General features: G+C 42.7%; 1 protein-coding gene across 3 annotated transcripts in view; it reads right to left on the bottom strand.

Moving 5' to 3' along the window:
- The window catches only part of gse1b (Gse1 coiled-coil protein b), a 145467-nt gene extending 130271 nt beyond the window's left edge, over positions 1-15196 (bottom strand). For 2 of the 3 annotated variants that reach the window (XM_087792918.1, XM_087792917.1), the window contains exon 1: positions 12632-15195. In XM_087792918.1, the coding sequence (XP_087649044.1) occupies positions 12632-14866 (2235 nt within the window). In that variant the 5' untranslated portion in view covers positions 14867-15195. Of the gene's footprint in view, positions 1-12631 lie in introns of all 3 variants that reach the window. The other variant, XM_087792919.1, reaches the window with a different exon arrangement.
- Between the last annotated feature and the right edge of the window lie 719 nt (positions 15197-15915).

Genomic DNA, 15915 nt, shown 5'->3' on the forward strand with positions numbered 1-15915 from the left:
TTTTTTTTTTTCTAAAATGGTATGTGGACATGTCAGCTAGTGAGCTACAAAATATTGTGCAGTAAATTACTCATCAACAACAGCCATGCATGACTTGCCAAAAACTGGTCCCAGCATGAAGCCACAACCAGCTGGACAGCAGATTCTCAAGCAGCATTTCTTTAGCTGGCTCAAGGAAAATAGGTTGAGGCAACTCAAGTGAAATTCACAGTTTTGTTGTTGATGCTGTTCAGTAGTCTATATACAGTATATGTGTGTATTGTGTTGCCCCTACAGTTTGTTGGTTTCAGAAAGTTCATGGTCTAACTATTCCTACGTGAAGAAGAAAAAAATCAGAATCATGTGAGACGATTTCTTACAATTATGTTGAGATGAATTAATCATTCATCAAGTGGACCACATGTCTTCCATAAGAAAAGGACAAACGCACTAAACAGCGTTGAAACACGCAAACCATTCCATGCCTGCAAGGAATTTGCTATAGTCGACAAGTTGCTGAGCTTATAGATCTCTGTAGAACAGTAAACACGTTTAAACCCTTAGTGGAGATCATGACATATAATTAGACACTGACGTTTTTTTAAGTATTTCTCTATAAGAATAACTATGTTCCGACAACTTGTAAACCTATACCTAATAAGGACAATTGGGAGGTTTAAATGTGTTGTTTTTTTCTTATAAATACAAGCAAATATGTTATTTGTTGTTACTTACTACTGAAACACACAAATGATCTCTTATAACACAACCTCATTACATAATAGAAATCTTCTTTCATCCAATATGACTTACATTGCATAAATTGTTCCCCAACTGTATCTCTACCTATAACTTCCTCGGCTATAGAGGCAATATATACATCATTTACAGTAACATGAGAGACATTTGGTCTTCATTTTAAAACACCTTTCAAATCTCTTTTGGTGTTTTTCTTTGCATCAGTTTTAAACTGCTAAAATGAATTTTCAAGCTCTTGTGGCCACTAAAATGACTTTGCGGTTGTTGTCTTTGGGCACTGAGTTTGTAATATTCAACCAAGTTAACAAAAATTGAGCTGATTTTATGTCAACAATAAAACATTTCTGTTGATTGATGATTTTAGTAGACCAGGTCTGGACGCAGAAAAGTACTTCATAAAAAGTGATCTAAAAACGTTATCTAAAAAACTTTATTGCGTGCATTAACTCACTGAGAGCTAAAATCTTACCGTTAAACACTTCACATGTATGTTCGTGCATTCAGACCAAAACAACAACGGAAACATGGAAACGTTACGAGCTTTAAAAACAACCAAATTCAAGAAAATTGGAGTTTTAACATCCTCAGACTTGTGGTTTAGCATCTCTGCAGCAGAGACTTCACACTATCAAATTCCCCTCCTGTGGTGTGAGGTCATGTCTACACTGGGCTATCACTGAAACACTCGCACAAACAAACGAGTGTGTGTTCGTGAGGCTGTGTGTACGTGTGTGTGAAGCAGATGAGCGGAAAGAGAGAAATAAGAAAGTGGTAAATGGAGAATAGCGACAGTAAGTCTGCGAGTGTGTGTGTGTCTGTGTGTGTGTTGAACTAAAGGGGCTGTGAGGGGTTAGGGGGAGGCAGCAAGGGAGAGGAGAGGGGGAGAGCTGTGGTTAGGCATCCAGAGTCAGTGAACATTTTTCTGGCAGGACCTCTCTATGCTTCTGGCTGCTTGCCCGGCTCTGAAGCAAACTTAAACAAACTCCTGTTGCAGCCATCTGCTGGGCCCGCGGGATAAATCACAGCGCCGCTTCACTCTGTACTGCTAAGGCGCGCCGCGATCAGGTTACCGTGTTAGTGGCTCACGCACGCAAACACATGCAAACACACACACACACACACACAGCACGCTCTTTCTTAGGTACGCAGGCACACACAGCTCCGCGGCAGCCTGGAGCCAGTCCTGCCATGGGGCTCACACCAGCAGGAGAGGCCGGCAACATGTGGCCCCGCTAATACCACAGGGAGAGATGAAGAGAGAAAACAAGCAAAGAAGAAGCAGGCGGCCGATTAAAGAGGATGAAGACTGAAAGAATGAAGACCTTTGACACCTACCATGAGCCCAGATCTATTTTTATAGCTCAACATCTTGATCTCCATCTTTCATTTAACTTTATAGATTTGAGACACAACCAGAGGGTTTTTGATCTCCTCCTCAACTCTCCATAACCCTGGCTTAAGACTTCCTCCTCTCTGTGCACCGTGTCATTGCTCTGGTGAAGACATAAACCGTGTCTATAATCTCGCCAATGAATGTTGCTACTTTGCCTCGTTATTGTCCTGCGGCCTCATTAACGGTGCAGCAAGGTTAAATGTCAGTTCATGGGGAACCACTTTTTCTTCCTGGCCTCCTGCCTGAACCCTCCACACTGCTCTCCCTTTTACAGACTCTCACTTGGTTAAAGGCATTCACGGTGAACTGCAACAAACAGTAACATGAAGGAAATGTCGTTTCAACATTTCATTGTGAAAATAGTTGCGCCATTCATGCACTCACAATGCACTGATTCACCTCTGTTTTTTAAGACTGTTTTTTAAGTTGAAAAATAAACACAGTTTAGCTTTATAATTCAAATTATGACGCTTTTTACATGACTTCTCAACGGCTCCAGTATCATGTTTCAAATACTCACAAACCACAAAATGCATTTGAAATCACTTCAATCATTAACTTTATCTCTCTTAATAAAATTCAAATTCCGACTCCAATTGAGTATCGTGAAGTCAGGTGTTGTCAATAGAAGCTTGATGGAGCAACAACAGGAGCACAACATAACATTGAGTCTGTGCCGAGGATCCATGAGTTACAGTACATGTACATGAGCCACTTCCATCCTGTCCGATCACGACGCTCGTCAACGACATGTTGTAGCCTTTTTTGACACATTCATCAGAAGATGAAGAAAACTGCAGAATAGCTACAATCCTCCCCAGTGTTCAGCGTCTATTTTAAGAAAAGATAAAGTTATATTTACACTTGGAATTGTTTGTCGCGATCAAAATGTTTCTCATGGAGTGTGAGAGGGTTTTCAATGGACGAGTGTGACAACAGGCCCACACATTTATAGTCTAACACATGCAGGAACTATCTTAGTTTCAATCTGACTCACAGCACTGACATGCTCGTGTGTGACCAGTGGAAACTATTCACAAAGTCTTAGTAACTCTAGACTATATTTATGTGTTTGTCTGAGCTCATGCATGTCCATTTGATCTCTATAGATTTATAAACCACCTGGCTAACCTTTCGTGGTGGCCATGATTGCTCAAAGAGTGTGCACTCAGAGCTGAATGTTTGTGGTTGATATGAGTGGACCAGATCTTGAGAACAGTCTTTCAGCCGTATTGTCCTCCAGTCAGCGGGTCCAGAGGAGGCTCATTCCAAAGCTCTTCTTCAGTCATAGCAGCTGTCCTGGAGCTGGCAAGTCAAGCTGCCTGATACCAGGTGGCTGGACTTCACGAGGGGGTTGTAGGGTCAGCGCCAAGAAGAGCTCCTAATGGAGTGAAGGAAGTAATCCAAGACGGGAAGGGGAAAGTCTCCCTCAGCCAAAAGGTCTGCGCTGATCACTAGTAATGCTAATCATCATCTCTCTTCTGGTTGGCCGACCGAGGAAGCGCAAAGTGATCCAACAGCTGGTTGGCCAGAGCCAGTGCGCCAAGTGTAGTATGACTAATATATTTAGTCCACTATGTGGGTCTATTTGGAGCTCAAGCTTACACCTTCACTTGTCCTTATAGCTCCCGTCAGCCGACTGCAACAGTCTCGAAATACTGGATGGAGAAGCAGGATCAAATTGAAACCTTTATTTAAATAACTGTTAGTCCATCAGTGCACAAGATGCACCGCTTTACTTAAATGACTTAGTGGGTCAGATTTGGCATGAGATCTTGAGTTTTACTTGTGCGCTGGATTGTACCTACAACTGATGACCATTTTTGATTTTAATTTGTCTCTACTCACACACCAGCTGAAGGTTGTTTGATACTGTGCGGAAAACCACCAGAGGAGAGAAATCTTTTCAGGCTGTTGCTCCTAAGCTTTGGAACAATCTTCCTCTCTCTTTGCGCTTGATGGAGTCTACTGACTCCTTTAAGAAACATCTTAAGACGTTTCTATTTGTTCAGGCTTTTCCTTAATTTTCTGTAACTCCTGTGTTGTTCTCAGTATTATCTTGATCTTTAAAGTATGTACTTTTTTGAGTATTGTTTTGATTGTTAAAGCGCTTTGTGACCCTGGTCTAGACAAAATAAATATTACTTACTTACTTACCTACTTTTAACCCTTGTGTTATCTCTGGGTCAAGGTGACCCGGTGAGCAAAAAACAAATGTGTTTGTGGCATCCCTAGTGTGGCCTCTGGTTCAAGGTGAAAAGCCTCCCTGGATTCCACCTTAACCCAGAGATAACACAAGGGACAAATACAGATTTTCAAATCGACTTTAAAATAAATGTGTACTGATTTTTTTTAATTATCCTTTAATATTGACTATCCTAATAAATAAGTTGCTGGTTCATTTATGGATCGATACGTGTATTAACTCTTATTTATTAAACAAATAGAAAAACAATGTTTCTATTGTCAACAACTAAATAAATACAGAAAACAGACACAAGTGGCTAAAAGGCTCCTTCACCTTGCACACTCCATAAAACTTCTAATGAGCAGACTGAAAGCATAAGTTACAAGATAAATACCTGCAAAACAGCAGCGCAGCTACTGTGCTGCCCCACATATTAGCCACACACACAGACACACATACACACACCTACACACACACAAAGCTGTGGTAAGATCCAGCTGCAGTTGCCAGCTCGAGAGCAAACACCTGTCAAAGCTCTCCACCACCTGGTTGACGCGTGCACAAACACACTCTCTTGCAGCTGCTAAGCATGTCGATGTTGATCGGAGTGTGTTGCATGAAGCGGACCTCCATGCATTTTAACGTGAGTCTGCGACAACCACGGCAGCAGCTGGTGAGGAAAACTTATAGTTTCATTACACTCTTTCCTCTAGACTTACTGCAGCCAAAGACCGAGTCTTCATGTACTGCCATATATAGGATAATTTTACATGTTGTACGCTACAAACAGAAGAGCCTCTACTACACACACACACACACACACCTGATCACTTGGCACAATCATGAGCCTTATTAACAGTAGCCATGTTCTTCAGGATGTTCTTGAACTATCATGAAGGTCATCATAAAAGAATCTTCCGATTTTGAATAAAAGTTGTCGTTTTTTCATTTTCTTCTGCACCAGTGTCTGCTCCGTGCCAGAGCCATGTGAAACTATCTCTTCATCATTCCTTTACTTGTGAACAAAGATATATCAAATCCTCCATGAGAGGAAGCAGGCACCAAAAGTTTACCACTTCCACAATCAACATGATACTTAAACTTCATTGGTTTGTTACTTGAGATGTATATTCATGGGTTATTGATCAGTTAAATAAACCACATTAATTCCTCACAGTAAACCCACAAAACACAGGCAAAAACATAGAAACTTCACACAGTAATGCTGCAAACTGCCTCTAGCTCAGTGGTTCTTAACCTTGTTGGAGGCACCGAACCCCACCAGTTTCATATGCGCATTCACCGAACCCCTCTTTAGTGAAAAGTAAAAATGTTTTTTTAATTCAAGACATAGATATGTATATGATATGTTTCTGGAGATTAAATCTTGTTTAACATAACCCCGTCTAAAGGCTTTAGTTTTGCCGGTGCGAGACCAGAGTTGCTCAACTTGGCGTTGCATATCATGCAGATAGTACGCTCACTTCCATCACATTCCGTGATACATGTGAATCCATGTTGTACATATTCATCCGACCACTTTCTTCTTTTTCCCAACATAGTTAGTATGGATTAAAATATTAACAAAGAAATCACACGACCTACTAACACGACAGTTGCATGTTGACTACTGAGCACACTAAATTCAGCACGGATTGGCCAAACAGTGTAGCATGATCATCTGCAGCCAGTGATGGCCAAGCGCGGTGTGTCATCACAAATTTATACGATAATTCAGGTGTGTCCGGACCTCCGCCGCGGAGGCTCTGCCGAACCCCTGAGACCAACTCACCGAACCCCTAGGGTTCGATCGAACCCTGGTTAAGAAACAATGCTCTAGCTGAAGCGAAGCAGCAACAATTTTGCCAATTTTAACCACTAGGCCACTGTTACCTAAAAAGGACAATAACTATTATTTTTTTAGTTTTACATTATTTAGTTAGTTTCACCTAGCCAAAAAGAGCTAGCAAACATTTACAGGTATATAAACTTGATCAATCGTCACAAAAATAAAACAATAATAATAATTATAATGCCAGTAAATGTCCGCCTGGATATATAAAAAAAAACCCAACACAAGTCAAATGTGGTTCTTAAGAAGCAAAATGAAAACATTTAAGGGGAACAATGCGAAGAACTTTAGTGGTATCTGCACAAATCATCAACTGATCCAGTCATCATCCTCAATACATAACTGTTGTATGACAGCCTGCTGGGAATATCAGTTTCTCGGACGCTTGGAAAACTCACATTTGTATTTTTCTGGACTGCAGTGGTTGAAATGTCTCCAAAGGAAATTGCAACATCTATGATTTTACAGTCCAGTTAAACACATAACTGTAGTACAATGAAAGAAACGGGGGGTTTGTTGGCTGACAGAGATGTGAATGAAATGTGTGGCATCCTCACTACAACAGGAGCAAGAAGTTTCATGGCTGAGAATGTTTTTCACTGATTTTCTTGTCGCAGTAGTTCAAAAAACAAACCAATGGTCACACTACACAAGCTCCATAGATTAGAATCTGTGCGTGAATTAACACTGTACTCTCTGATCAGGTTACATCTTTAGAGCTTCAGCAACACCAGAGATGACAAACTATTAAAGGCTGCAGATGGTTTACTGGGAGGAAGAACAGATCACAACATAAGTGTGAGAATTTGGTTGAACTTGAAATAGCAGTGAGACCATTGTGGAGATGTAAAATGAAATATCTTCCATAATTGTCCACTTCTTTCTATCATGTACCATATAAGTGTGGAGTCAAACATGGTCTGCTTGGCACCGCAGGATGTGATCGCTTCATGCCAATAACACCAGGAATGTAGGGATTGACGCGTGCAGGAAGAGGGTGATTATGGGTTAGTGTCTAAATGGAAATCCACCTTCAGCAGCTTTAATATTAAATCCTCAAATACCAGAGGCTTGCCTGTGAAACACACTCTGTCTGTCATGCACCAGCGAGAAAAGTGAAGCATCACATGGAACAGGAAGTGACTTGACTTCAGCTGTGTGTTCAGAGATGGCATCTGATCTTGGATATGGTGGAGATATCAAATTAAGTTAAAATTCAAAGCATTTAAATACATGTAAAACTTATCATTATTACTTTCCCTTTATTTTTTTTATAGACAACTCTCCTCACTCAGTCACATGTTTCAAACGTTGAAGTCTTCCTCTGCAGTAAGTCTCTCATCATGATGATGTTTTGAACTGATTACTTTACAAAGTTCTTCAGCGTCTGAAATCTCAACGAACGAGAGGTTATGAGAGCAGAGTCCATTATGACATATTAATGGTCTTCACTCCTCCTCAAGCCTGCTTTAATCAGGCTAGTTTTGTTTATACAACGAGTGCCTTGGAGTTGGAGACTTCCGAGATTGATGATGCACAGTGACAACCCTTGATTGACCAATCACACTGGAGTGTGCGAATAGGGGGGTTTTGTACAAACAGACACATACTGATGAGTACAATAGAGGTCCAAGATTTTATTTAAGAGACAATTACATCAACACAGTAGTTGTATATTAAAGGCTGCAAACAATCCACCTAAAGAGTCTTTGAATTGTTGGAAATCATAACAAAACATGAAAATATGATTTTACTCCATTTCCTGTCAAATTTTATAGTGTGTTAATAATGTAAGGGACACACAGATACACATCTGCATGTGGCCCTGGGGCCTGACTTTCTCCTTGACAATCTATTTCACTAGTCTTATCTCTGGACCTCAGGAAGGCTTTGAATCCAGCTGGTTTTACATGATGTGAACTTTGCCCAGATGATGAGGCGACAACTCAACTGCCGACCTAATGTGGGATTCTGCAGATGACTGAATTTCCGTCAGGTGAGCAGTAGAAGGCAAGATGAGCGTATTACTTCACCGGCTTGGAGACTGGCTTGATGACTTGCTTGGAGACTTGATTGGAGACTTGCCTCACGCTCTGCTGTGGACCAATGATTTATCAGCTTTTACTATTATTTATTATGCTCATGGCATTGATTAGAATGAGAAGCACATCATCAACATACTAGTCAAACTTTACCTCCCTCAAGATATATAACTCATGTTCATCTGTTCTGTCAGAACTCAATTAATCTTTTTTGGCTATGCTGACATAAATGACCACTTTAATTTCTAGAACAGAAAACACCTTCTGTACACGATATGAGGCGTGCACCCGGGAGAAAATCAGTCTTTACATTCCAGGAAAGACAAGCAAAAATCGAAAATACAAACACAAATAGAATAAACAATAGAATATCAATAAAGTCAATTTTTCATGTGTACAAATACACATTCTGTATCCAACAACAACATCTGACCCTTCAACATTGCTCACAAAACCCTCTCACAAGCATGTTGTTTTCTCTACAGGAAATCAAAGTAAACAACAAACAGCCCATACTTCATAGACACATCTGTGTTACGGTATTCTCCACACAATCTTGAGTTTTCAACTCATTTTTCTTCTGTATCCAGGAAAATCACTGCCTTAACTCTTGGATTTTTATATGTTCTGCCCGCCACATTACCATATATAAAAATGTAAAGGTTATTATGGGGAGAAAAAAACCCTCCAGAAAAGGAAACCGGTTTAGGAAGATAAGGAAACAATGTTTCCAAGTGTAAAAATAGTGAACTGTTGAACTGAACTATTTGATTTTAACTTGCTTCTGTTTGACAAACTCTCCAGGTCTGGTGGAGTGTCATCTACATGTCAGGCTGCTAAACTAGGTGTCCATTTGGAAATAACACGTTAGATGACATCTGTTCCAGCTAAGTACATGTGATTAACATGTCGAAAGGTCCTCAATGGCTGGCCATGTGTATTATTCAAGACAATTAGTATCCTGTAAGTGCATTGACGCAAAAGGACACAAAAGTTAATTGGCACTGAAATTACAAAAATAACTTCCACGACCACAAATTCTGAGCAGGAATCAAACCTGCAGCCTTAGTGACAAATCACTTTGGCATCTGAACCACAAGTTTACAAGTCGTGTGAGCTTAGCAGTATTCCAGAATTCAGAGCTACGGTGTCCGATAACATATTTTGCCAGCACAGTCACACTAATGTGGATTTTATTTAGTAATTCCATTGTCATCTGTGTTTTTTGAAGTGTAGTTTTCGTTCTGAAAAAATGTGGCTGTCTAAAAATTGAAAGTTAAGAGCAAAACTTGTCCTAACAATGAAACAAAATTGTTCATGCTTAGGCTCACTATCCTTGTTTAAAATCTTGATCTGTGCTATTGAAGACGACACCACTTGTACAGATTAGATTTGCAATCACATTCAAGATCATGGAAGCAGAATCCATAAATAATTTTTTTCAGTGTGTTGTAAGCCTCGTCCAGGCTCACGCGGGCCTAAAGTGAACCAGATGGTCACTCCCTCCTGACTGCATGAACCCCTGTGATGACAGACCCTCTCAAGCAGAACACTAAACACTGGGGGACAAAGCACCTGTTCCTGGTTCCGCCCCCTTCCCTCAGAATCACATGTATAAACACAGACACTCTCACAACCGGGAGGTCACAAACTCACGCAGGCCAAAACTGGACACCTGCAGCCGGTACCCTTTCACACACACACACACACTCAACACCTCAGCCTTTCTTGAGACACCTATTCTTACTTCTGATCTCATCCGCTCATGTGGCAACACAGTTGGCGACTGGTGAAGACACTGCTACTTAACAGGGATGTCAGCTGTTTGATTCCAACATGTGTTGCATGTTGTTCCCTATTTAGAATGTCATAACAATCAAAGCATAGCTTCACCCAGAAATCATTCTTAAAAAAGTGTTGGGGTGAGATGGATGGTGGTACGGCTGTGCTATCTTGTCAAAGCAGCCACACATGTTGATTGTGTTATCCATGTGTCCAATGTGGCATGACGGTCAGCCGTGTTTTTGCATGACATAATCTGTCACACAGCCAACTGTCTCTCTCAGCACTTTACTCACACAGCAGTCTTATTTCTTAACCGTCTGATGACCCTCCAAGTCTGCAACTCAGTTCCTGATCGCTCAGTGTTTCAGCAGCTCTACCAGCTTTTAAAAGTAGTTGGTGAATTGAATTAAAGAAAATTGAAGACAGGCAGGACAAAAACAAGACTTGCAGAATATTACTTTGTTCAGTGAAAGACCCCCCATCTTGACCAGACCAACAACATTCACATGTGATTGTATCAAAGACACTTAAACATTTTCCTTCATCGCGTCTTTAGGTGAATCCCAGTTGTTGGAGACTTGGAGCCAGTCCAGTCATAAGTTACTAGGCGTGAATGTGGTTGTATGGATGTGCAATAATCACAGCATTAGTTAAATCAAATAATTATCACTTTTAGACTGCTAGTTTAGTTTCTATTAGATTATATTTTTATAAGTCAATACACAAAAACATTGTGTATGTTAGCTCATATAGCTCTGGTATGATTAGGGGACATTAAGATTTGGATTTTGCATTGAAAAAAAAAAACTGTGTTCACGATGGTGAAGTGAGTGAATACTTAGGGGGTCAGAGAGGTGATGTCATTAGATAATAGCTTCAAAAAGGACATAGAGTCAACCTGTTGTTGTCCACAGCTTCATGTTGACCTTCAAGGCTGATCGACTGAAAACAATAAAAACACTCGTACAAGAAGTCCCATGATGCACTACACCTGTGTATGTCTTATTAGTAGTAATGTTGTTAATCAACTCAGATGTTTATCATGTCAAGCTGCTCTTTCACGGTTGTTGAGTTTGACACCTGCCCTCACTTATTTAGAGCTTTGCAAAACAGTTCTCTCACACATTGTTGGATTTCTAGTGGGTCATATTCATCTATTTCTTGCACTGGTTCACAGTCCTCCCCAGAGACCTTCACCAGCTTCATCCTTCGTGCAGTTTTTCATAATTCAAGCCATTAAGTTTTATTTCAACATAAACAGGTTATTACCGTGTTCATTAGGTAACTGGATCTCAGCTACATAAAAGATTAATTAATCTGTGTTTCACTCCTGAAACGGATCATAATACTGATTTGTAACAGACTTCTCTTGGCTGCTCAAGCACAAACGTGGTTATCATATTTCCCAGCAAAGTCCTGAATTCATCCTGCAGCATGACACAAGCACATAATGAATATAAATCATCTGCTGAAGTCAGTGTTTGCATGTACGCTCCGCTGCGTCCGTGACTGAAGTAAATGTGAAAATTAACATTAACATCAACATTTTTGCGTGTGTTCAAAGATATGTTAATATGCAAAGGTATTATTTTGTTGTCATCGTTGACATGATGAGTCAATCACGGGATACGTTTCACTTGAGTGAATGAAAACATTTGACAACTCCTCATTGGTACAACTCCTGCTTCTGCTGTTCAGTCATTTTTGTCCTGCGTTTACTTATGAATTATGATTTAGCCCTCCTTTCAGCATTTCATTACTGCCTACAAAATACAAGGTTGAAACAAATACTTTGTTATTCGGATAATAAATAAATAAAAACATTTTCCCCATCTTGAATAACGGTTTATTCAAGTTTAAATTCAAATTCAATATTCCTTTGCACCGGAATAGCACATAAAAAATGTACCAACACCAAAATAAAACATAATTAAGTTTCCACGAGTTTAGTAATTATTGTTTGTTTTTCCATTTGTGTTTTTAAAATAAAAAGTTATTTGTAAAAGGAAACCAGGTGGCCTTTCACCAGCATCCTCAATTAAAAAAAAAACAACTTAATGACCTGTATCTTCAAATATGTTCTCATATCTCTGGATTCATTTATCCAGAAATTTCATCAGAATGACGTCATTAAATTATTCCAAGATGCTCCACTTTGTCTTTAATTAAATAAAATATCTGACTACAGTATGACCACCAAGGACATGACTGTTAGCATGTTAGCACAACAGCTATACAGCTTGAACCATAATGAACTGCATAGCGCATTATTTTTGCACACTCAGCATTTACAGACTTCTCGAGTATAAGCCATAAATAAAGATCAAACACAGCAAGCGTTCATCATCCGTGAGTTAAAAGATGATTCATCTTGTTAAAACCAATCACACAGTTGGATGAATCATCTGTTCTTGAACATCTTTTCCTTGGACAAAACTCTTGAAGAATCCAAACAAACTCTCCAGCACATGGTGAGACATTCTCAGTCACTCTTACTCAAATAAACAGACACACATGGACGCTCAAACTCTAGCTGGCCTTTCCTCATGAAAGCCAGTTTGAAAACATGTTCATCCATCTATAAGTGAGCGGGCACCAGAAACATGCACAACTTTTGAGAAGACAACTCTTACCTTCTTAAGCTGAGGTGAGTCTCTCCCATGTTCTTGTCTCTCCTGGTCTGCTGCCACAAATCGTGTCTCATCGTCATGCTGCATGTTCTGTCCCACCTGCACCATCGCTTTACATTCCAGACATGAGCCTATGATGAGCTTCCTCCCGTCGTCCACCATGAGCGTACGGGAGCTGCGTGGGGCGTACAGGAAGACAGGTAGTCGTGCCACGGTGACGGAGCGAAGCCTGCCGTGCCGTCGCTGCTCCTGCCTGCAGAAGAAGCACACAAATCCCTCGCAGCTGTACTGCCGGGCCCACGGGGAGCTGGGCAGCTGTGGGTTATTGCCGAGAGGGCCAGCAGTGGAAGGTGTGGAGGAGATAACACCTTTGCTTTGGTGCTGGGCCCACTGAGAGTGCAGGTCGTGGTGACACAGAGTGCAGGCTGACACTAAACCGCTGGCATCGACTGGCTTGGCACCAGGCGCAGGCGGGTGAATGGTCAGGAACGGGAAGAAAGGTTCCCTCTCCCCACAGCGGCCGGGCGGATTGACATGGAGCTGACACTCTGCTCCAGCACTAAGGTCAGCTCCACACAAGTAGCACACTGACCCGCCGGGCCGTGAGGAAGCCCCCGTCTGCGAGTGACCCGGCCTGGACCCCTCCAGGATGGTCACGGCGTGGTATCTGATCAGAAAAGAGCTGACGGAAGTGATCAGATCCTCGCTGAGGCAGAGTCGATAGGCACTCCAGATCTGCTCCAGGATGAAGTGGCACTTGCTGCAGCAGTGAACTCGTCCGTTCTTCAAGCTCTGGGCATTGGGTGGGCAAGGTAGCATGTTGATGAAGGGAAAATACATCACGCCACGTGACTTTCCAACCCCGGCCTCCGCGTACGCCACCTTGACATCCCCGGCACAGTCCTGACCGCACAGGAAGCAGGCTTGGTGCACGGCTTTGGCGACACATTGCTCGGCTGGCTTCCCCTCTTGTGGAGGATGGAAGGCAGCAGAAGACTGGTTGAGGGGAACCACGTACAGGCGCTGGAGAACTGGAACATCTGCCAGCTGGAAGCTCTGCCACTGTTGCAGGAGAGAGGCGTGGCAGCTGCCACACACCAGCGTGGTACCTGCAGCGCTGATGGCCATCGCACCTGGGGGAGGAGAGTGAAGCCACAGGAAGGGGAAGAAGGGTTCCCCCTGAGCCCTCTCTTGCTTCTGAACACTGACTCTGTAGCCACCATCATGTCTGAGGCTGGATCCACATATGAAGCAGACACAACTTTCTGAGTTGAGGGAATCCGGTCTTGACAATCGTGATGATGCATCTTCACTTGTGTCTTCATCGATTTGGTGGTTGGAGGAGGAGGCGGGTCGACGCTCACCCCCCATGTGGCAGGGATGTCTGGAGGAGCCACAGCTGACTCCCCCCTCCTCTGCCCACCGCCTGTTGCGCATAATAACTCCATTGTTCTGTACAGGTGCTTCTGGGACGGGGCTGTCAAAGCATCCGAGAAGGACCGTCTCTTGGTTCTTCTCTGTATTTTGAAAAGCGTTACTCGTGACTTTAGCGTTGCGTTTGTCAGACTTTGGCGACCCTTGAGGTCCATAAATGCCCACCGGGTAGCGGATCCCCCTCTGGGAGTCTGGGCTGTTTTTAACACTGATGACATTGTTTTTCCTGCCGCCGTCCCTCGACGTCTTGCCGGACACTTTCACACACTTCGCCACCACATCCATCTCTGGCTCGGACATGTTCTCGTTGTCCGAGTACGAGGAGAAGTCTGAGTCTGCGCCCCCGTCGAGGCGGATCCGTCTCTCCAGGTCGTAGGAGAGGTTCCACTCCTGCGGGACCCGGCGGGAGTCGCACTGGTACGGTCTCTTGAGCCAGTACATGCGCTTCTCCACGGGGGTCCTGCTGCGCTCGAAGGAGTTCCACTGCTCGCCGAGGAAGCAGTGGCACACAGCGCACACCAGCGCGTGCCCGTCCGGGCTCACTTCACTCGCGCCCGGTGCTGGCTCCTGGTTCTGGAGGAACGGGAAGAAGGGGATCCTCTCCTTGAGAAAGGTGACTTGTAACCTCAGCTCCTTCCCGGCTGTCACTCCACTTCCACAGATGAAACAGTGAACCAGCCCCGCCAGTCCGTTGCGGTCACTCCGGGAAGTTCTGCCGGGCAGAGGGCTCTCCTCGCCGGGCTCTGCTGCAGCCATGAGTCGGTGCTTCCGCGACAAAAGCTCCTTGTCACACGCGGAATTCATCGTCGCAGACCCTGCGAGATCAGGCTACATGCCTCGAAGAGTGTCGTCACTGTATGTCCAGGAGAGTTGGATTCAAACGTGGTCCAAAAACCTCACGCCGCCGAGCGCCGACACAGCACGAGTCCGCCGAAAACGCTCAAAAAACGGCTCCAGTCCTCGAGCTGCTCGCTGTTGACGGTCCGCATGTTGGATCATGGAAGCGTGACACAGGAACTCCGGAACTTTGCTACACGCTCCACAGAAAGTTTGACTGCTCAGTCTCTGACTGTAGGCAGCGCCATCCCCGGACCATGGCAGGCGCTTCCTACACCCCCGAGGTAACCCCCTCCCCCGCGACCCCCCTGATCTGTGCTGTTACGAGGGGACTCCAGGAGCCCCTAACTAGACTGTCTGATGATGAGGACAGAATTATGCTGTTTGAAAATCGAATCAAGTTTTAATTTTCTAGGATTTTCACATCCATATTTACTGTTTCTTAGTATATTAGAATTTACATGAGGCGTAATACAATTGTGAAAGGCAGTGGCCAGTACCTGTTGTGCCATTTACAAAACCAGATCCATTTGTTCTCGGAATAGGATCCAGTTGATGTTTAACCCCTGGTCCAATGCCCAAAATAACTAAGTATATGAATAGACTTTTTTCAGCAATTTGTAAAAGATCAAAATATAATGTTCCTTTAACAATAAAAAATCTTTTTTTTAATTTCATTTCCTTGATTTTCTGGAACTCCTGTTGTGTTATCAGTGTTATCTTGACCTTTAAAGTATATACTTTATTGAATATTGTTTTGATTGTTTAAGCGCTTTGTGACCCTGGTCTGGAAAAGCGCTTACCTTACTTACTTACCTTTGCAGGATCCCAGATCTCAAATAAATAAACATGTTCCTTGATAATTTTGAATTGATGGTCAATTTGCCTTTTCTCCTTTCTTAACAGTTCTGCCTGAAATATATATAAATGAAAAAAAAATAATAATACGAATTTAATAGGCATAAATGACATATGTTAAAATTTGCTTTTAACATAAAGCATATGAAGTGCTGTGA

Source organism: Callionymus lyra, chromosome 6 (assembly GCF_982586985.1).
Source record: "Callionymus lyra chromosome 6, fCalLyr1.hap1.1, whole genome shotgun sequence".
Lineage (NCBI taxonomy): Eukaryota > Metazoa > Chordata > Actinopteri > Syngnathiformes > Callionymidae > Callionymus > Callionymus lyra.